The 20734-nt window shown below is 35.1% G+C and overlaps 2 protein-coding genes and 1 long non-coding RNA gene across 5 annotated transcripts in view; 2 read left to right on the forward strand and 1 right to left on the reverse strand.

Annotated features, from left to right (window-relative positions):
• LOC109175168 (auxin-induced protein PCNT115-like) lies at positions 1 to 2713 on the forward strand. The gene is made up of 4 exons (XM_019324421.1): positions 1 to 315; positions 1029 to 1229; positions 1786 to 2061; positions 2153 to 2713. Exons 1-4 carry the CDS (start codon positions 100 to 102, stop codon positions 2486 to 2488), a joined length of 1029 nt encoding a protein of 342 aa, XP_019179966.1. The 5' UTR covers positions 1 to 99; the 3' UTR covers positions 2489 to 2713.
• On the forward strand, positions 5 to 19688 carry LOC109175169 (auxin-induced protein PCNT115-like). Of its 2 annotated transcripts, XM_019324423.1 has the most exons (6): positions 5 to 70; positions 17845 to 18082; positions 18345 to 18545; positions 18689 to 18861; positions 18943 to 19045; positions 19165 to 19688. In XM_019324423.1, exons 2-6 carry the CDS (start codon positions 17867 to 17869, stop codon positions 19495 to 19497), a joined length of 1026 nt encoding a protein of 341 aa, XP_019179968.1. In that variant the 5' UTR covers positions 5 to 70; positions 17845 to 17866; the 3' UTR covers positions 19498 to 19688. The 2 variants fall into 2 exon arrangements, with proteins under 2 accessions (XP_019179968.1, XP_019179967.1); XM_019324422.1 differs by lacking the exon at positions 5 to 70 and having other exon boundaries at positions 17785 to 18082.
• The window catches only part of LOC109175172, a 19194-nt gene continuing 18088 nt past the window's right edge, over positions 19629 to 20734 (reverse strand). For both annotated transcript variants that reach the window (XR_002053258.1, XR_002053257.1), the window contains exon 2: positions 19629 to 19711. This is a non-coding gene — a long non-coding RNA (uncharacterized LOC109175172). The remainder of the gene's footprint in view (positions 19712 to 20734) is intronic.

Genomic DNA, 20734 nt, shown 5'->3' on the forward strand with positions numbered 1-20734 from the left:
ACCACTCCCAACAATCACTCCATCTTTACTTGGCACTGCTCCAAAAAAGGGGAAGAAAACAGTTAGTGAGGTTTGCATACTATACTATACTAGACTACAATGGCAACAAATGTGCCGAGGATCAAGCTGGGTTCGCAGGGCCTTGAAGTATCTGCGCAGGGTCTGGGGTGTATGGGGATGTCCTGCTTCTACGGCCCGCCCAAGCCCGATGAAGATATGATCAACCTCATTCACCACGCCATTCATTCCGGCGTCACCTTGCTAGACACATCCGATATGTATGGCCCGCACACCAACGAAATCCTCCTTGGCAAGGTATGTATATATGGGTTTCACTTTCTCATCTCTCTCCATCACTTTCAACTCTTGTGTTATTTTTACTATGGAATCGCTCGCACCAAGTGCTCCCACACTCCGGTCCTACAAAATTGTAGGGGGCTCAATTGATCAAAGAGGCTAGATTTTTGTAGGACATGGGGCAACCTCTCATTTTGAGGAGTTGCTCTATGCTGTCGCTGGTGAGACTCGATCTTTAGTACGTGACAGATTGAGAACCAGTTCGATGGGTTGTTTGGTAGGTATTTGGGTAATTCCTCCACATATTTCATAAGGTTACAAGTTTGATTCTTAACTGAAGCAACTTATTGACATTCTTAGTTTGATCGAGCTATGAACAATCTAGACTAATTTACCTCATTATAGTCTGGTTATGATTATAAGGTAAGACCCTTGGTAGTGGCTGCACCTTTAGCCCTTGGATAGTGACTGCATATTCCCTCGTCACCCAAAAAGTTATGATTTTGTGTGGGTTGGATTGTGGAGAGAAGGGAGAAATTTGAAATAGTGAATCTGTATATTCCATTGTGTTATGTGAATATGCCCCCTTTGGTGTACTGTTGAGAATTAAATTTAGATAGTTGATCCACTACCCTTCACCAACAAAGTTGAGAATGTAAACATAACAAAGTATTGATGGTGGTTATAATGGTTGGCATTTGAAATCATGGAATGTGTGTATGTTTTTGCAGGCTTTGAAAGGAGGGGTAAGAGAAAAGGTACAATTGGCAACAAAGTTTGCATACTCTTTTGGCGAAGGGGGCATCGACATTCGTGGGGATCCCGAATATGTAAGAGCTGCCTGTGAGGCAAGCTTGAAAAGGCTTGAGGTCGACTGCATCGACCTCTACTATCAGCATCGTGTTGATACTCGTGTCCCTATCGAAATAACGGTATGATCCTCTCTTCCCAATTTACGCTTTGTTAAGAGTATATGATGATCTTTAAAGTCGAAAAGTGGTACAAACTGCAATGAACTCCCATGGATTGATTGCAAAGATAGTGTTATGTTCCTCTGCATGTATATAACTGTGTTTCTGTCAAAATTTGGAACAAATTTTCTCAGAATATAGGAACATCATTAATTAGTTAAGGTGGCTCCTCTGTTAGTCTGTTATATGAATGGTAAGACTGCAATTATGTAATGTGAAAAAATTAATCTCTGCATATCTTATAATTGTAGGACTTCGTTAATAATTTCAAGAATCTGTTTGCTCCAGCTCCATATGATGTAGTATAATTGGGTTAATAAACTGATGAGATTGGATAATAACAACATATAAGTAAGTGGACATTAATCATTTAATCACATCCCGCTAAACTCCCCTTCCCACCCTTCGAACTTGTGACCTTGGCTCTGTCGCTCTGATACCAATTGATGGATCTCAACACTGCCCAATGGGTAAATCAAGCACATTCTTATCCCTTTTTTTCAACTTTATTATGAAGATGGGAGAGCTTAAGAAATTGGTCGAAGAAGGGAAAATCAAATACATAGGCCTATCGGAGGCTTCAGCTGCAACAATCAGAAGAGCACATGCTGTTCATCCTATAACAGCTGTGCAGATAGAGTGGTCTCTGTGGGCAAGAGATGTGGAAGAAGAAATTATACCCACTTGCAGAGAGCTTGGAATTGGAATTGTAGCATATAGTCCACTAGGGCGAGGATTCTTGTCCTCGGGTGCAAAGCTGGTCGAGAACTTCTCAGAAGGCGATATCAGAAAGGTTTGTCAGTTTCTAGATTGAACAATGCTGCACAACATCTGTTAGCTATTTATTGCTAGTTTGCATTCTCAAATTGGTATAAATTTTGCAGATGCTCCCGAGGTTCGGGGGTGAGAACGCTGAGCACAATGCGACATTGTACGAGAGGATCAACAAATTGGCAGAACAAAAGGGATGCACCCCTTCCCAGCTTGCTCTGGCCTGGCTGCATCACCAAGGGAACGATGTCGTTCCCATCCCGGGAACCACTAGGATTGAGAACTTCAACCAAAACATCGGGGCTTTGTCTGTGAAGCTGACAGCCGACGATGTCTCTGAGCTCGAATGCATTGCCTCAGCTGTCAAGGGTGACCGATACCCGCCTGGCATGAACACTTGGAAAGAATCAGATACCCCGCCCGTGTCAGCATGGAACGCGGGGGCATAATTATATGCTGCGCTCCTGGGCTTGGTGAACGTTGGATCGAATAGTGTTTGTATGAGTGAAAGGTGTTATGAGAGTGTGGGCTATTCGGGTTTTGAGAATAAAATTAGCTACTGATGAACTTCTGCCTGTGGTTTCTCTTTTTGGAGTATCTTCAGTAGCTCTGTATTACTATTACTTGAGGAATGTTGTTTTCACATCTAATATATTACAGTGTCTTTTTCCAAATGCCTCTTGCTACTAATAAAACATCTATTGTAGTTTCACATAAATTTGATAATTAAATTCTTATTTTATTTCTATTTAATTTATTTTATTTTAACAAAATAGTCCTATACTATATTAAGTAATTGATATCCTCATGAATCATACTCAACATTCAACAAGTTACACTATCAAATATATAATTAGAAAAATGTATTTTTAGTCCATCAATTATTCCTTGTTAGTTGTTTTAATTCCTAACTTTTACCGTTGCAATATATTAACCTAACTCCTTAAAAAAGTTAAAATTTTAATTCCTGATTGAGTGATTGAACAAAACTGTTAAACTCAAATAAAATTTTACTTAGTACATGCATGCGTATTTTATAAATTGGGAAAGTTACAAATTTAGTCTCTCAATTATTCCTTGCTAGCGGTTATAGTCCTTAATTTTTCACCGTTATAGATATAATATACACCCCTAACTCCTCAAAACAGTTACAGTTTTAACCTCTAACAACAAAACCATCAAACTTTATTAAAATTTTACTTAGTACATGTGTATTTTAGTACTTTTTAATTTTATTCTTTAATAGGGCCATGTAGGGAAAAAATGAACGATGTGCCACGATTGAAAATGAAAAATTTAGCGAAGAATTTTGTCAAATTTCTATTTTGCAGATTAAATACAAAAACTAATAATGTTATAAATTAAAGAACAAAGATAATAAAATTTTAAAACATTCATATACTAAGTAAAATTTTAATAAAGTTTAATATTTTTGTTACTCTAGAATTAAAAATGTAACTTTTTTAAAGAGTTAGGAAGGTATATTGTCATGCTAAATATATAATTGATGACCCTCTTCCTTAAAGGGTTGGCGCTTGTTGAGTACATTTTATATTTATAATTTAATAGATTTTAGTGGTCTTTTTACCGTATTTTTACTAATTGTGTATTTCATTTTTAATAAAGTTTATATTTTTATCTACTTAATTATGTTTTTCTATTTTTTATAACTTAATATGAAAAAATCTACTTTGTCAATTAGAGCACGAATATCAAAGATTATTTGAAGAATAATGTCAGAAAAGCTAATGCCAAATAAGAGAAATAATATAGGAGAGAGAGGGAAGGGGTTCTTCTGCAAGGGGCGGATCAAGAAAAAGTAAAATGAAAGCTAAGCTAAAAAAAAAAAAAAAAAAAAAACTTGACTGCTGTGCGCGTTTCACGCACAGTGAAGGCATTGCACGCGCTCGGTGGCGCGCAATATAATTTTATATTAATTTTTAAAAATATTAATTTAGGTTTTTTTTTTTTTCCTCTTCCCTCTCATATTTTCTTTCATAATCACATTTACAAAATTCATTAAATCCCGCAAAATAACTCCACAATTGTGAATGGTCTTAAGATTAATGTCCATATTTATTATATGTGGGCCCAAGGTTAGCAGATTACACTTCGTCTACGCCATTTTCGCAACCGCATTGAAGGTCTAATCTATTGTTGAAGCTTTGACGATGGGGATTGCGAGACAACCACAAGGTTCGCGAAATAAACTGAAAAGAAGTGGTGAAGAGCTAATCTATAGAAGCCGCTCCTTGCGCCTAGTATTGTGACCAGAAGATAGAGCGGAATTTGTTATGGGATTACGGAGGAGCAGTTAGGCCGGGCATTATAAAAGGGAGGCCAAATCTTCATCACCAGCCATCAATTTTTACCCTGAACCAACAGCTTTGACTCTGGTTTGTGGTTCCGACGGCGATTTCCGTCCGACGGTTGAGGCAGTACGTATCTCGTCCGGCGCAGCAGCAATCACGATTGGCATCAGAACTCCTTGAGGCAGCATATTGGGGGCGACAGCTGTTCTTCCGGTCGGCGCAAATCTCCTACGAAAACTGCAGCGAATTAATCCAGGTGGCAGCAGCTAAGAAGAATACATTTGAAGGAACAACCTTCATACGGTTCTTCATTCCCTTTACTTTCTATAATTATTAATTTGTTTTATGATTAGTGTTGAGAGATGAAGCTTTGTGATTTAATTGATGCAAATTTCACAATTCATTGCTAGTATAATTTCTCTGGGAACATGGACTATTAACCATGAATATTTTGCATCAATTTGAATTTTAATATTGCCAATCGAATTAAATTTCGTCTTTTGATCTTAATTCTTTTTGATTAATTATGTTATAAGGTGGCCAACTTTAGCATGATACAATTGAACTAATTTGATGGAATTTGTAGAGTAAACACCATGCCTATTAATTCCATGATCTGAAAGATAAGTTGATAAATAATTTAGTTGTCTTATTAAATTATTTATTATGTTCATAAATCGGGTATTTCGTAAGTTCTTCTTTGCTTAATGGGTTCTAATTATTTAAATTAATGTCTTAAGTATATGAATTAACTTTGGACGTCATACAAAATTGTTATTTTTGATAGAAGAACCAATCCTTAATTGATTGGTAATGTTAACATAAAGTGTAAAATTAGTAATGGTTTCTGATTCATGTTGCTCTAAGTTTTCTCAATTTGATTTTTTGGTTCCTAGTGATTCATTTACTTAGCTTTCTGAATTTTAATTTAATTATCTTGCACTTGAGTTGATTTTTATCTTTGATATTTGTTTCTTATCACTTTAAACTGTTAATTTAATTGTTCTAATTTCAAATTTGTGAATTGCATTGTTACAATTCACTATGGGATCGATCCTTGCTTTTGCAGTGTATTACTACAGTGATTCGTGCATTTGCGAGGATATAATTATATTAAAATTGTCAATCAATTTGTCAAAAATTGACGGACAATTTTAATTATGTCCTCGCAAGTGCACGAATCACTGTAGTAATAGTCTGCAAAAGCAATGGTCGAACCTACAAGAAATTGTAACAATCTAATTTATAGACTTGAAATTAAAATGATTAAATTAACATTTTAAAGTGCTAGAAACAAATATCAATAATAAAGATCAATTTAAATGCAAAATAATTGTGAGAACTCAGAAAAGAGAACCAAAATATCAAATTAACAATCAAATTGAAAAAGATTAAAAACATGAATCAACTACCATTACTAGTCTTGCAAATTTTCAACTTGCCAACCAAATTAAGTGTTCGTTTTCTTTAATATAATTATATTCTGTAAGTCACGTACTTATGTGCCTTAACCATCCGTATGCTTACAGACATTTATTCGAACAGTCAAGACCCATTAAGTATAGAAGAAGTTACGAAGTATTCGGTTTTAGGAACCAAATAAACAACTCAGTAATACCCAGCAAGCACGTTTGGCATCAGAACTCCTTGACGCAGCAGATTGGGGGCGATAGCTATTCTTCCGGTCGCCGCAACAACCTTCATACGGCAATTCTTCATTCCCTTTACTTTCTATAATTATTAATTTGTTTTATGATTAGTGTTGAGAGATGAAGGTTTGTGATTTAATTGATGCAAATTTCATAATTCACTGCTAGTTTAATTTCTCTGGGAACATTGGACTATTAACTATGAATATTTTGCATTGACTGTTTTAATATTGCCAATCGCATTAAGTTTTCTCTTTTGATCTTAATTCTTTTTGATTAATTATGTTAGAAGGTGCCAACTTTAGAATGATATAATTGAATTGATATGAGGGAATTTGTGGGTAAAAACACCATGTCTACTAATTCCTAGCTCTGAAATATAATTTGATTTAAATAAAATAATTTAGTTGTCTTATTAAATTATTTATTAGGTTCATAAATCGAGTATTTAAGTTCTTCATTGCTTAATAAGTTTAACATTTTAAATAAATGTCTTTTGTATATGAACTGTTAGATTGGACGCCATACGAAGTTGTCATTTTTGAAAAAAGAACGAACCCTTAATTGATGAATTAATAATGCTTTCTAATTCATGTTTCTAGGTTTTGTTATTTGCTTTTATGGTTCCAAGTGATTCATTTGCTTAGTTTCATGAATTTTAATTTAATTTAATTATCTTGCACTTGAGTTGATTCTTATCTTTGATATTCGTTTCTAGCACTTTAAATTGTTAATTTAATTGTTTTAATTTTAAATCTGTAAATTGCATTGTGACAATTCACTGTGGGATCAACCTGTGCTTTGCACGCTAAACTACAATGGACTCGTGCACTTGCGATGACATAATTAAAATTATCCATCAATGACGCCAAAAATTGATGGACAATTTTAATTATGTCCTCGCAAATGCACGGATCACTGTAGTAATACACTGCAAAAGCAAGAGTCGAACCCACAGGAAATTGTAACAATGCAATTTATAGACTTGAAATTAAAACAATTAAATTAGCATTTTAAGTGCTAGAAACAAATACCAATAATAAAGATCAACTTAAATGTAAAATAATTGAAAAGCTTAGAAACATGAATCAACTACCATTATTAGTCTTGCAAAACCAAACTAAGGGTTCATTCTTTTTCTTTAATATGAAGACTATAAGTACCGTGCCTTAACCATTCGTGTTTAAGACATTTATTCAAACAGTCAAGATCCATTAAGCATAGACGAACTTATGGAATACCCAGGTTTAAGAATTCAAGTAAGATAACCAAATCATTTATATTTTTTTTTTTATCTCACAGAGCATGAAATTATTAGGTATATAGTGTTTACTCTAAAATCCTCTTAAATTAATTAATTGTATCAAAGTTGGCCTCCCAATAATACAATTAATCAGCAAAATAATATCGCAAGACAAAATTTAAGACAATTGGCGAATTAAAACACATCAATACAAAATCTTCATTGCAGTAATCAACTCACAAAGCACCCTCCTTCAAATTAAAGTAAACTATCTACTATACTAATAAGAGTCCAAAAGAATTAGATCTATAATGGATAGAAAAAATGACGGTCAAATTTTTTAATCAAATGAATGACTCAGATTGATCAGATTTTAATTTTTTCTTAGGATTTTCTAATTTATCCTTAATGAATATGATTATTCATTAACTTTTCCGTTAAATATTATTTTTTTTCATTAATTTCTATTAGTTCACCGTTAACTTACTCATTGATTTCAATAAGAAAGGTCTTAGGTTCGAACCTTATCCCAATCAAAGTTGGCATAAATAGTACTCTATTTCGCTCTTATTAAATTAAATAATAATTTAGTAGTTACAACAAAAAATAATACATATGCATTTCTTTTATTTAGAATTATGTGTCTACAATATCTTTACTCAAAAAAAATTATTCATTATCAATAAATTAAATAAGAGAAATAATTTCATTAGTTATATTGTATTTATTTTTCTCAAATATAAAAATTCTTTACATTCAAATTCATCAATTGATTATATTCGCTACATTATCCCTACAATTTCTTTATTAAAAAAAAAGTTATTCATTATCAATAAATTAATTAAGAGAAATAATTTTATTAGTTATATTGTCTTTATATTTCTCCAATGTAAAAATTCTTTACATTCAAATTCATCAATTGATTATATTCACTACATTGTCTATTATCTTTTTTGTGCACTATTTTTAATTAAATGTCAAAGTTATAATACAAAATAATGATATATATTTACTTACCAAGTATTTTATTAATACCATGAAAAAATTAAAAAAATATAATTAATAAAGTCAATCATATTAACTACTTGAGGGATTTGTTGACAAAGAGAGTATTCATCTGTTAGCGGTTAGCGTTAGCGGATTATATTAGAGAATTTATCCAACGAGTTATATCAACGGTTAGTAAAAAGATATTTGAAAAATTAGCCGTTTAGATTAACATGTAAAATGACCTAAGTGTGTGTATATATATATATATATATATATATATATATATATATATATATATATATATATATATATATATTTAATAATAATAATAATTGTTTTTAAAAAATAAAAAAATATAATTAAGCCAATCATATTAACTATTTGGGAAATTTATTGACAAAAAGAGTATTTAAATCACACAACAAATTGAGGTGGGAAACTATTTCGCAATGTCTTTGTTTGGCAATCAGCAGTTAGCTCTTAAATATTATGTATATATTTAATATTTTATGCCCAAATTTTTATTTGCTCTCCCTTATATCCCGTATTTGATTTCAACCATACCTATACAATTATTTTATTAACAATTATAATCAATCTTGACTATATTATCTTGCATTTGTAAATTTAGAATTGCCTATTTAAATATGTAAAATTAACATTCAATTATCAATGCATGGACAATTCCAATATAATCTTGCCTTGATATACTTTAAAATACTTATTTAAAAAAAAATATTGGGCATTATCCAAATCGCACAATGCGCGTAAAAAACTAGTAAAAATAATAAAGACTAAGGGGGTGTTTGGTTGGATGGAAAACATTTTCCATGGAAAATGTTTTCTTCAAAGTGAAGGAAAATGTTGATTTATGTTGTTTGGTTGGATGGAAAACATTTTCCATTGGAAAATGGATTCCTCAAAGTTAAGGAAAATGAATTCTTTGCAAAGGGGTGGAATTTTGTTTTCCACAAACATTGGGAAGAAAAATAACATGGGTGTACCATTTTACCCTTATGAAAATTTCTTTATTACATAGTCACTTATTTATTCATTCATCTTTTTAAGGACATATTGGTCTTTATATTTATTATTCCTTATCTTTCTAAACCCAACCAAACAATGAAATTCATATTCCCAGTAATTTCATTTTCACCAACCAAACAATTGAATCAATTTTCCTAGAATTTATTTTCCATAGAATTTCAATTCCATTTCCCTTCAAATATTTTCCAGCGAACAGCTGTAAAGAAAAGGAATAGTTGCCGTGAGATATATGATGAACCCACACACGAACTTCCGCCGCCTATTGAAAATCTCCACCGCCGAACCAATTTTATGTTGTTGAGAACGGAAATTGCTGTTGAATCAGAATAGACTGTGCCTCCGGAATTGCTCTGTAGTGAATTGATGATGAACAACCTTCAAATGAACTCTATTTATAGCGCTCCAATCCCAACTGCTTCTCCGCTTACGCAATCCCAACTCATGGCATCGATTTCGCAGAAGAACTAGAACCGAGGAACGCCATTTGAAGACCATTTCTTCCAACGCCGACTGTTCAATTCAATGCTCTGATTTGTTCATTGTATCTCGGTCGTCGATTGCTATTGACCAGAAGAAAGAACAAGAAAAATGGGCTACAATTGAACTTAAGTTTGGGCTAGCACAAACAAAATTGGGCTAAGAGCATCTCCAATGAAGGCGCCAAAGCACCAAAACGACAAAAAAATGGTGGGATTTGGCTCCATTCGACACGGCGAATCGTCAATTTTTGACGCAACGTGAACAATGCAGCGCCATCGTCAGCACCGAATCTGGTACCCTTCTTTTTTGAAGAAGAAAAAGAAGAAAAATCTGGTGCTCTTTTTCTTTTCCCATTTTGCCTCATACTTTTAGTTGTAATTCATTTTATGTCCTTGGTTTAGTTTTACTGTATTTGTATATTTTGTTTTATTGTTAAATATAAATTTTATATTATTAAAATAAATTATATCATTTGAAAGATTTCATCAAAAAGATTAAAACAAGTCTAATATTGAACATAGATTAATTATAAATGAAAATACATAAAGTTTAATTATAACAAAATTAAAATAAATTACATTTAAAATTTATATTATATATAAAAACAAAATCTTTTAATTTTATTATCTAAATATATAATAAAAAATTTTATGTGTGCATCGCACGTGTAATTAAATAATTATTTGCTCAAATTCAAACAAAGATCACATTATAAAACAAAATCACACAGCTCTGATCTCCCTCAGCTCTCTTAGCCCCTATCCTCTCTCCATCACACAACTATTATTATTATGTTTTTGTTGTTGATTAATAGATCTCACTTTTTTTTTTTCCAAAATTTTGATGATTTGTTGCTGCACTTGGAGGACTGATGAGCGGATATTCGCAACAGATTTTAGGTATGTTGTTTTAAATCATCTTTTTAAATTTTAAATGTATTTTTATGCCGGTCATTGTTTTTTTATCAATCGTTATGTTGTGGAATCGTGTCCACCTTAAAGCATGTTCATTAGGAATAAAGTTAGAGCCTTTTAGGTCTGAATTAATTGCTTATTATACATAATTTAGAGTCTTTTAAGTGAATTTAGTGTCTTTTAAGGTTAGATTAAGCATATTCTTACTCTTCAGTTATTACTCCGCTCATGCTCTTTTAAAGATCTTAAAGCGTATAAAGTACATAAATATTCGTAGTTTATCTTATTCAAAGCCTTACCCATAGGCAGTGTTGTAAAAATCGCGCCTAGGCGCCGATTATCAATTAATCGGCCTAGGCGGTCGACCTCTTATGCGCCCGCCTAGGCGGTCCCCAGGCGTCTAGAGGGCACCTAGTGATTTTTTCAACATTGCCCATAGATGAATCTACATTATTTAGATCTCTAAAACGATTTTACTTCAAATGTGAGAACACATGAATTAGGGAACTTTTTTGGGGAGAAATACTAGTTCTATGACTCTGGCTTAAAATTCATGTTGCTACTAGTCCCCTTGCGACACTACTCTGTCTGAGGAGTTGGTTTTTAACCGAGCTTCGCATCGACCAATTTTTCTGGGAGTATACCTAATGATTGTCTATCATGTTTTGGTTTAATTTGTTTGTTAGGCTTTGAATACCTTTGTCAATGTGATTATGTTTTTTTGTCAATTAAAGAGTAGTCACAGCATCTTTAATTTATCAAAATTACATATTAAAGTGTTACTTACATAAAGTTAGGATATGCTAATATTATAATAATGATATAATAGGAAAACGTTACACTAATCCCACACATTAGCATATGCTAATTAGGTATCCCAAAACATTAAAATTCTCTCTCAAGCTGCCCTAAGGTACATGGCTTACACGTGCCTTGCATGGACAAGTCAAATAATTGCTCAATTACCCGTGCGATGCGCGTGCGATGTGCGTGCAATGCGCATGTGAGGGGCTAGGGCCTTGCATGCACAAGTCATATGCCCTTTTTTCCGAGACAAGGGCATATGCCATTAGGCGTAAGGGCATTGTCTGAGACTGAGACACACCTCAAAAATCTCCTTTTAAGTGTTAGTGGGAGATTTAATTCACTTTCTAATTATTGTAGGTGGTACGTTAATTATGCCCATCTTCTAAGCCGAGCTTTCAAGGGCGTGGTACCGTAAATAAAAAACGGCATACACCACCAACTTCTATGATGCCCGAAGTGGGGGAATGGTATATTTCACCATTTCATTCATATTGAGGACTTTGATTGGAGCATTTCTTGGCTTGGCGGTGCACTCAACAAGGTGGCCCAAGTTGACTTTTATACTTGGACCCCTATTGATATTAGGTGGTTCTCTCACGTCTGTCCTGTTGGCTCCACACCCCATCACCGGTGCATTATAATGCGATTTCTTCTGATAGTCTTGGTCATTTTTTCCTTTGAATCCATAGGGGCAGGCTCCCTGCCATACTCCCTCCATTTCTTTCTTTTCTAGTAGGGGTCACACTTGATCTAATCCATTCAATCTGATCTAGGAGCTGAATATAAGAAATTACATTCTTTGTGTGTGCAACTAGGCATTAATCATAGGCAGTCATGTGCATACACTCATGACCAAAACGATCGTGTCGAAAGAAAATATAGATACATAGTTGAAACAGGTTTAGCTCTCCTAGCCCGTGCATCTGTTCCATATAAATTCTGAAATTTTGCTTTTGAAACTGCAGTTTATTTAATCAACAAAATGTCATCCGTTGTGTTAAATAACTCTAGTCCTCATTTAAAATTGCACAACTCCCATCCTTCATACTCTTTTCTTCGTGTCTTTGGGTGTCTATGTTACCCGTATCTCAGACCATACAATCGTCACAAAATGTCATATCGGTCATCTCCATATGTCTTCCTAGGTTATCCTGAGTCGTTTCGGGGGTATAGGTGCATGGACTTACCGACTAACAAGATTTATGTGTGCAGGCATGTAAGGTTTGATGAGGCAGTATATGCCTTTGCTACTCAAAATAAATTGCAGGCTTCTCAATCGGTACAGACTTATTCGTGGGCTGAATCGGTTCTCTGTCCAAGTGCTACCGTCGCTGCCTCGCCTGAGCAGTCTCACGGCAGCACCAATGTCGCACCTAGCGGTGACACAACTGCACTGCCTTCGCCGCTGCACACCGCCAACGTGCCAGCCAGCCTGCCCGAGCACGAGCCGCATGACCAACATGTCCAGCCTACTGCACGGCCTCGTGGCCGACCTCAGGGCAAATCCGTGAAGTCCACCGTCCGGACTCACGTGATGAGCACTCGGAGTTGATCTCGGGCTCCACCGTCAACTTTAACGGTTCAGGTTTGTCCTTCAGATCCCACTTGTTACACTTAGGCAGTTAAGTACCCGGAATGGTGTGAAGCCATGGATCAGGAATTTAATGTCCTCTTTCAGAATCAAACATGGTCTCTAGTACCATCACATACAAGTATGAATATTATTGGATGTAAGTGTGTTTTTTCGTACAAAACAAAAAGGCAGACGGCTCCATTGAGAGACATAAGACAAGACTAGTAGCAAAATAGTTCAATCAGGTGCCTAGGCAAGATTTCTTTTAGTCCAGTGGTCAAGCCAACTACTGTCAGGTTACTTCTTTCTTTGGCTTTATCATCTGGGTGGATTGTTAGGCAACTTGATGTTCATAATGCCTTTTTAAAATAAAAATCTATCTGAAATTGTGTACATGAAGCAACCACCTGGTTATATTGATGCTCAGTATCCAAATCAAATTTGCTGCTAAAAAGGTCTCTTTACGGATTAAAACAGGCACCTAGGGCTTGGTTTAATCGTTTCCACCCCTTCTTACTATCTATTGGCTTTGAAGCATAAAAAATGAATGTATCATTGTTTTACTACTCACATGGATCTGATTGTGTATATCTATTAGTTTATGTGGATGATGTACTTATGATCGGAAGTAAATCAGGATCTAGTTACTCAGTTAGTGTCAAAACTTTCTACTGCATTCAAAATTAGAGATCTTAATTGGTGAATTTGGATTTTTCTTGGAATTGAGACGGTTAAATGCAATGATGGAATTTTGCTTTCACAACAGAGATACATGAATGACATTCTAAAACGTGCTGGAATGGCAGAATGTAAAGAACTATCTACTCTTATTTCTACTTCGAAAACCGTGGTCATTGATACAACATTGTACGATGATCCTACACAGTACAGAAGTTTGGCTGGTGCATTACAATATTTAACTGTCACTTGTCCTGATCTTTCCTTTTCAGTCAATCAGTTATGTCAACACATGCATGCTCCTATAGTTTCACACTGGGAACAATTAAAAAGAGTTTTGAGGTATGTTAAAGGAACTGTTACTTTTGGTTTACGAGTTAGAAAGTCATCTTCAAGGGAAATTCATGACTTCTCTGATTTTGACTAGGTTGGCTGTCCGGAAGACCGAAAATCTACAAGTGGCTTTGCTGTGTTTCTTGGCTCAAATCTTGTGTCCTAGGTCTGCAAGAAACAAAGAATTGTGGCTAGATCTTCTACTGAGGCTGAATATAAAGTGATACGAGTATATCCACAGTAGAAGAAGGTGAAAATCAAGAATTGGGAAAAAGAAAAGAAACAACCCATGCTACTATGCCAAGGAGAAAACGAAGGAAACCGGCATGGATGGTTGATTACATTTGTTAGACTAATTTTATTCGTAATAGGATACATTAGTTTAGTCCTAATACATTATTATATCATATTAATTACGAATCATAGTCCTAAGCATAATAGGAGTAACTTAGTATATAATCACCCTGCATGCTAGGGGGAAAGACATGCGAATTATTATTATCTTTTCCTTCTCTACTCTCATCTTCCTTCTCTGAAATCTCTCTCTCTCTATCTCTCCCTCTCTCTCTCTGATTTTTCCCCTCCCCTAATTCCATCTTTGGAGTCTGCACCCACTCAAAGCGGTGCCGGCTTGATACGGGTTCGTATCAATTGGTGATTTCATTGCATCGAACTCATCTTTCTTGTTCTTTTACACACTCAAAACTGTAATCCTACTTCATTATGTCAGACAACCAATCCACATCAACAACTCGTCCTTGGGAGCAGGCAATTGCAGAATTTCAAAAAAAATTATGATAGACAAACTGTTACAAATCACCAACTCATTCAACAACTCATTACCTCCGTGTCACGGTTGGAAACGATGGTAACAACAAATAAAAATGCAGCAGTGCAACCTCAAACACATGGAATTTTAGGGCCTCCACCTGATAATCATCTACAACCATCTTTGCAACCGGAGAGTGGCCAAGGGACTCAACGATTTCATATGAAACTTGAGTTACCTCGCTTTGATGGCTCAGACCCTCATGGTTGGATATTTAGAATTCAAGAATATTTTGATTTTTATGATACACCCGGCACACAGCGATTGCGAATATCAGGATTCACAATGGAAGGGATTGCTTCTGGGTGGTATCAATGGATGAAAAGGAATGGAATGTTAACTACATGGAAGGAATTTTTACAGAATATCACAAAGCGGTTCGGCGAGTCTCGTTTTGAGGATTCCCAAGGAAAATTGTCAAAATTGACACAGCAAACCACAGAAGATCCAATCTTAGAAGAAGAAACCATAGTGCATGAGCAAGATGACATAATCACATGAGATATTTCCAGTCTAAACTCATTGGCAGGCCTAGTTAATCCCAGATCACTTAAACTTTTGGGAGAAGTTAATGGCCGAAAGTTACAGATTTTAATAGATAGTGGCAGCACCCACAACTTTGTGCAACCCAAAATTGCTGAGCAATTAAAGTTACATACTTTGAAGGTCACACTAAGTGGCACAACACTGAAGAGAAGCACATTATACCATCCACAGACTGACGGGCATACAGAAGTAATGAATCGAGTATTAGAGCAATACTTAAGGACTTTTACTCACATCAAACCAACCAATTGGACGTCATACTTGAGATTGGCAGAATTTTGCGGCAATACAAGACCACCACCCACCTTAGCACTGTATACAAAAGACACACCAACAGTGCAAGCACTAGATGAATTATTGTTGGATCGTGACAGATTGATAAGGCCGCTGAAACACAATCTTCGGGAAGCTCAGCATCGCATGGCCCAAAAAGCCAATGCCAAAAAAAAAAGCAAAATGAAATTTTCAGTAGGAGATAAGGTTTGGCTTCGTCTACAACTATATAGACAGATATCAATAGCACGTAGAAACTCTAAACTAGCACGACGCTATTATGGTCAATTCAACATCTTGGAAAAAATATGGGAAGTTGCATACCGCCTCGAGCTACTACCACAAGCAAGAATTCATTCAGTATTCCATGTCTCACAACTCAAGAAACACATAGGAACTGAAGAAAATATAGAGGTCCAATTACCAGAACAAATTGTGGGCCGATCACCAATTTCAGCTCTACTAGCACTCTGTGGGGAACAGAATGTTCTAAAAAATGGAAAAATACAACGCCAAGTCTTAGTGCAATGGTTAGATAGTAGTCCAGAAAACGCCACTTGGGAAGCTGCCGAGGAAATGGAACGATGGTACCCGAATCTCCACCTTGAGGACAAGGTGGTCGTCGAAGGGAAGGGGAGTGATACGAGTATATCCACAGTAGAAGAAGGTGAAAAATCAAGAATTGGGAAAAAGAAAAGAAACAACCCATGCTACTATGCCAAGGAGAAAACGAAGGAAACCGGCATGGATGGTTGATTACATTTGTTAGACTAATTTTATTCGTAATAGGATACATTAGTTTAGTCCTAATACATTATTATATCATATTAATTAGGAATCATAGTCCTAAGCATAATAGGAGTAACTTAGTATATAATCACCCTGCATGCTAGGGGGAAAGACATGCGAATTATTATTATCTTTTCCTTCTCTACTCTCATCTTCCTTCTCTGAAATCTCTCTCTCTCTATCTCTCCCTCTCTCTCTCTGATTTTTCCCCTCCCCTAATTCCATCTTTGGAGTCTGCACCCACTCAAAGCGGTGCCGGCTTGATACGGGTTCGTATCATAAAGCTCTTGCAAATGTTTGTGCTGAAATAACTTGGATCGTTTCACTACTGCGTGAGATCAAAGTTCCAGGTATCTCTGTCCCTAAACTATGGTGGGATAATCTTGGTGCTACTTATATGTGTGCAAATCCCATCTTTCATGCTCGTACCAAGCACGTTGAGATAGATTATCACTTTGTTCGAGATAAAGTTGCTACTGGAGATATTCAAGTCAATTTCATTTTCTCAACAAAAGATCAACTTGCAGACATATTCACAAAAATTTTGCCTTAGTCCTATATTTCTTTTCTTAGAGATAAGCTACATGTTACTAGCATATCATGTGCTTGAGGAGGAGTATTAGGACTAGTATTAGGACTCCATGTATTTGAGTCACATTATGACTCTCTATCCTAGTTTCCCTATGATTCCTATTCCCTATCCTAGACTCTCTATAATTCCTCATATATATTTTCCTAGTCTGTATAATTGTTAAATAGTTCATTCAATACAATTTTATACCGTTCTCATCTAGTGATGGTCTAATATAATCTATTAACTAAAAGTCCAAAACAAAATTAATTATTAAAATAAATACAAAATTTACTAAAATTGTAAATGAATTCTAAAAAGAATGCATATTGCTGTACACCATCTTTTTAGTAGTTCAATTCATTTTCTTTTAATAATATAATAATGCATATTGCAATATGTACACCATCTTTTTAGTAGTTTTATTCATTTCCTTTTAATAATATAATAATGCATATTGCAATGTGTATACCATCTTTTTTGAAAGGCGGTCTTCGGTCTTCCCCTCCATTCTGTTCACATTAGAAAGTATTTCTTCTTCTTCTTCTTCTGGATGATGGAGGGTTGTATTAGATTCCTTTCTAACTTTCCAGGCTAGCTTCCAGATAGGCGGCTGACGCGGCCGGGGAGCCTTTCAACGCTGGGGATTGGCATGGCGGGTCTTGATCTTTATATTTCGCTGCCCAAACGCACCCCTTCCAACAATCACTCCATCTTTTATACTTCACACAGCTCAAAGAAAGGGGAAGACAACTGTTTCTGTAAGTGAAGCTTGCATACTAATTAAACTACAATGGCAACAAATGTACCGAGGATGAAGCTGGGTTCGCAGGGCCTGGAAGTATCTGCGCAGGGTCTGGGCTGTATGGGGATGTCCTCCTTCTATGGCCCGCCCAAGCCCGATGAAGATATGATCAAACTCATTCACCACGCCATTCATTCCGGCGTCACCTTGCTCGACACCTCCGATATGTATGGCCCGCACACCAATGAAATCCTCCTTGGCAAGGTATGTATACATGGGTTTCACTTTTTCATCACCATCCAAACTGTTGTGCGGATGCCGGTAAAGGCAAGTTCAGCATTATGTGATAGAGGAAATGTCGGGCGAAGGCTGGTAAAAAGTCAAGTCCAGCATCTTGAGTCTCAAAAGTGTATGACAGTATAAAGAAATAAAGTTATGACTTCGTTATTAGTTATAGCTTTTAGCATAAATGTCCATAATGTTGGTATTGAAATAATGGAATAATACATGTGTGTATGTTTTGTAGGCTTTGAAAGGAGGGGTAAGAGAAAAGGTACAATTGGCAACAAAGTTTGCATACTCTTTTGGGGAAGGGGGCATTGACATTCGTGGGGATCCAGAATTTGTAAGAGCTGCTTGTGAGGCAAGCTTGAAAAGGCTTGAGCTTGACTGCATCGACCTCTACTATCAGCACCGTGTTGATACTCGTGTCCCTATTGAAGTAACGGTATGAGATCTTATGTTGTTCAGTTTCAAAACTTGGTCTCTTTTTTCAAATACTACTGCTTGACTTGTCAGTCCGCTTTGAATGCTCTACTTTTGAGTCTCTTTATTAAGCATTTCCTTATCTTTTCTTCAACTTTTCTGAAGATGGGAGAGCTTAAGAAATTGGTCGAAGAAGGTAAAATCAAATACATAGGCCTATCGGAAGCTTCAGCTGCAACAATCAGAAGAGCACATGCTGTTCATCCTATAACAGCTGTGCAGATAGAGTGGTCTCTGTGGGCAAGAGATGTGGAAGAAGAAATTATACCTACTTGCAGGTGCACCATCCTATCTATCTATCTCTTCTGCTAATTAAGTTTCATGTTTTATAAATGTAAAATTCTAACATATTGGTTCAGAGAGCTTGGAATTGGAATTGTAGCATATAGTCCACTGGGACGAGGATTCTTGTCATCCGGTTCAAAGCTGCTCGAGAACTTCTCAGAAGGCGATACCAGACAGGTTTGTCAAATCCAGCACCCTGCCTCTTAAAAACGTGACAGTGTATAACAAAATAAAGTTTTATGCCTTCATACAAGTTATAACTTTTTGACATAGTAATAAGCGCTTGATTTTTGCAGTATCTGCCAAGGTTCCATGGCGAGAATGCTGAGGAGAACAAGAAGTTGTATGAGAGGATCAACAAGTTGGCACAACAAAAGGGATGCACCCCTTCACAGCTAGCCCTGGCATGGCTGCATCACCAGGGGAACGATGTCTGCCCCATCCCGGGAACCACTAGGATCGAAAACTTCAACCAAAACATTGGAGCATTTTCTGTGAAACTCACAGCCGACGACATCTCTGAGCTCGAATGCATTGCCTCGGCTGTCAAGGGCGACCGATACCCGCCTGGCATGAACACTTGGAAAGAATCTGATACCCCGCCTCTGTCTGCCTGGAAAGCTGCATAAATTGATTGTGTTGCCAATTTGGATCAAATAATGTTTGTATAATTGAAAGCTGTTGTGAGAATGTGGGTTATGTGGCTTTGGAGAATAAATTAAAGTTAGCTACTGAACTTCTGCCTGTGCTTTCTCTTTTTGGAGTATCTTCACTAGCTTTGTATTACTATTACTTCAGGATTGTTTTGTTTTGTTTTTTTACATGTAAGATAACAGTTTTCTACTTTTCTTTTATCACATACTTTCTCTGTCACATTTTTATATTTATTATTTATTGGTTAAACCATTTTTTGTTTTGTTTTATTTATTTTCTTTAGTTTTTGTGTGTTTAATCATATTTTTAGTATAATTTTTAAATATATAAATTTTGTATACTAAAAGCTTTGTTGTATAAGTACGACAGTAATCAAATTTTAAATAATAAAAGCTTCTGTCACTCTTTACATCATAAGGCAGGGTAGTTAATCTACTACCAAAAGTTTGAGATTTAGGGAGTGTATTTAATCATGACTTTCATAAAGTTTTAAAGACTTTTATGAACTTTAAAAGTTTGGAGTTATTCAATTCAAACTTTTAAAGAGTCTTTAAAAGTCAGGTGGTATTAATCAAGATTTTTAAAGAGTCTTTAAAAGTCATGTGGTATTCGATTAAGACTTTTTAAAGACTGTCGTGTGGTATTCGATTAAGACTTTTAAAGAGTCTTTAAAAGTCATGTAGTATTCAAAAAGTTATGAACTTTTGTAGACTTTTAAATTTTAAGAGTTTTGGAGACTTTTCATTCTCAAATATAAATAGTGGAATCCAACCATCAATCCAAGATTTCAAAATTTTCTTTCTAACAACTTTGAATATTTTCTCTCTGTATTTAAACTCTATTTTTTTCTCTCTATTTAAACTTTATAAACCTATCTAAATTCAATAAAATTATTTTTTTCTTCATTATCCTATATTTTCCTCATACCTAAACTCTACCAATTTTTCTCTCTCCTAAACTTTACAATCTTCATCTAAAAATTCGAAATAATATTATTTTTACTTCATTATTGCTTGTTTATATTAATTTTTATTTTTTTCTATGAATTTGTAATCGCTAACTTTCTCTAATTCTCCCTAAATATATAAACAAAGCAAATTTTTCTATCGTCAAATTTTAGTATATGTTTCATAATATTCATATAAATACTTATATATTTTGATTTTTATTCTTTTTATGTTTATAATCGTAATATATATTTTTCCTTTTTTT

This window comes from Ipomoea nil, unplaced genomic scaffold (genome assembly GCF_001879475.1).
Source record: "Ipomoea nil cultivar Tokyo-kokei standard unplaced genomic scaffold, Asagao_1.1 scaffold0684, whole genome shotgun sequence".
NCBI classification, from domain to species: domain Eukaryota; kingdom Viridiplantae; phylum Streptophyta; class Magnoliopsida; order Solanales; family Convolvulaceae; genus Ipomoea; species Ipomoea nil.

What these genes read in the sequence shown, in the direction of transcription:
- LOC109175168 (XM_019324421.1), top strand. Translation starts at nt 100, where the DNA reads ATGGCAACAAATGTGCCGAGGATCAAGCTGGGTTCGCAGGGCCTTGAA. An exon ending in ACGAAATCCTCCTTGGCAAG is followed by an intron (nt 316 to 1,028) that starts GTATGTATATAT and finishes ATGTTTTTGCAG; the next exon opens with GCTTTGAAAGGAGGGGTAAG. An exon ending in CAGAAGGCGATATCAGAAAG is followed by an intron (nt 2,062 to 2,152) that starts GTTTGTCAGTTT and finishes TAAATTTTGCAG; the next exon opens with ATGCTCCCGAGGTTCGGGGG.
- LOC109175169 (XM_019324423.1), top strand. Translation starts at nt 17,867, where the DNA reads ATGGCAACAAATGTACCGAGGATGAAGCTGGGTTCGCAGGGCCTGGAA. An exon ending in ATGAAATCCTCCTTGGCAAG is followed by an intron (nt 18,083 to 18,344) that starts GTATGTATACAT and finishes TATGTTTTGTAG; the next exon opens with GCTTTGAAAGGAGGGGTAAG. An exon ending in GTGTCCCTATTGAAGTAACG is followed by an intron (nt 18,546 to 18,688) that starts GTATGAGATCTT and finishes ACTTTTCTGAAG; the next exon opens with ATGGGAGAGCTTAAGAAATT.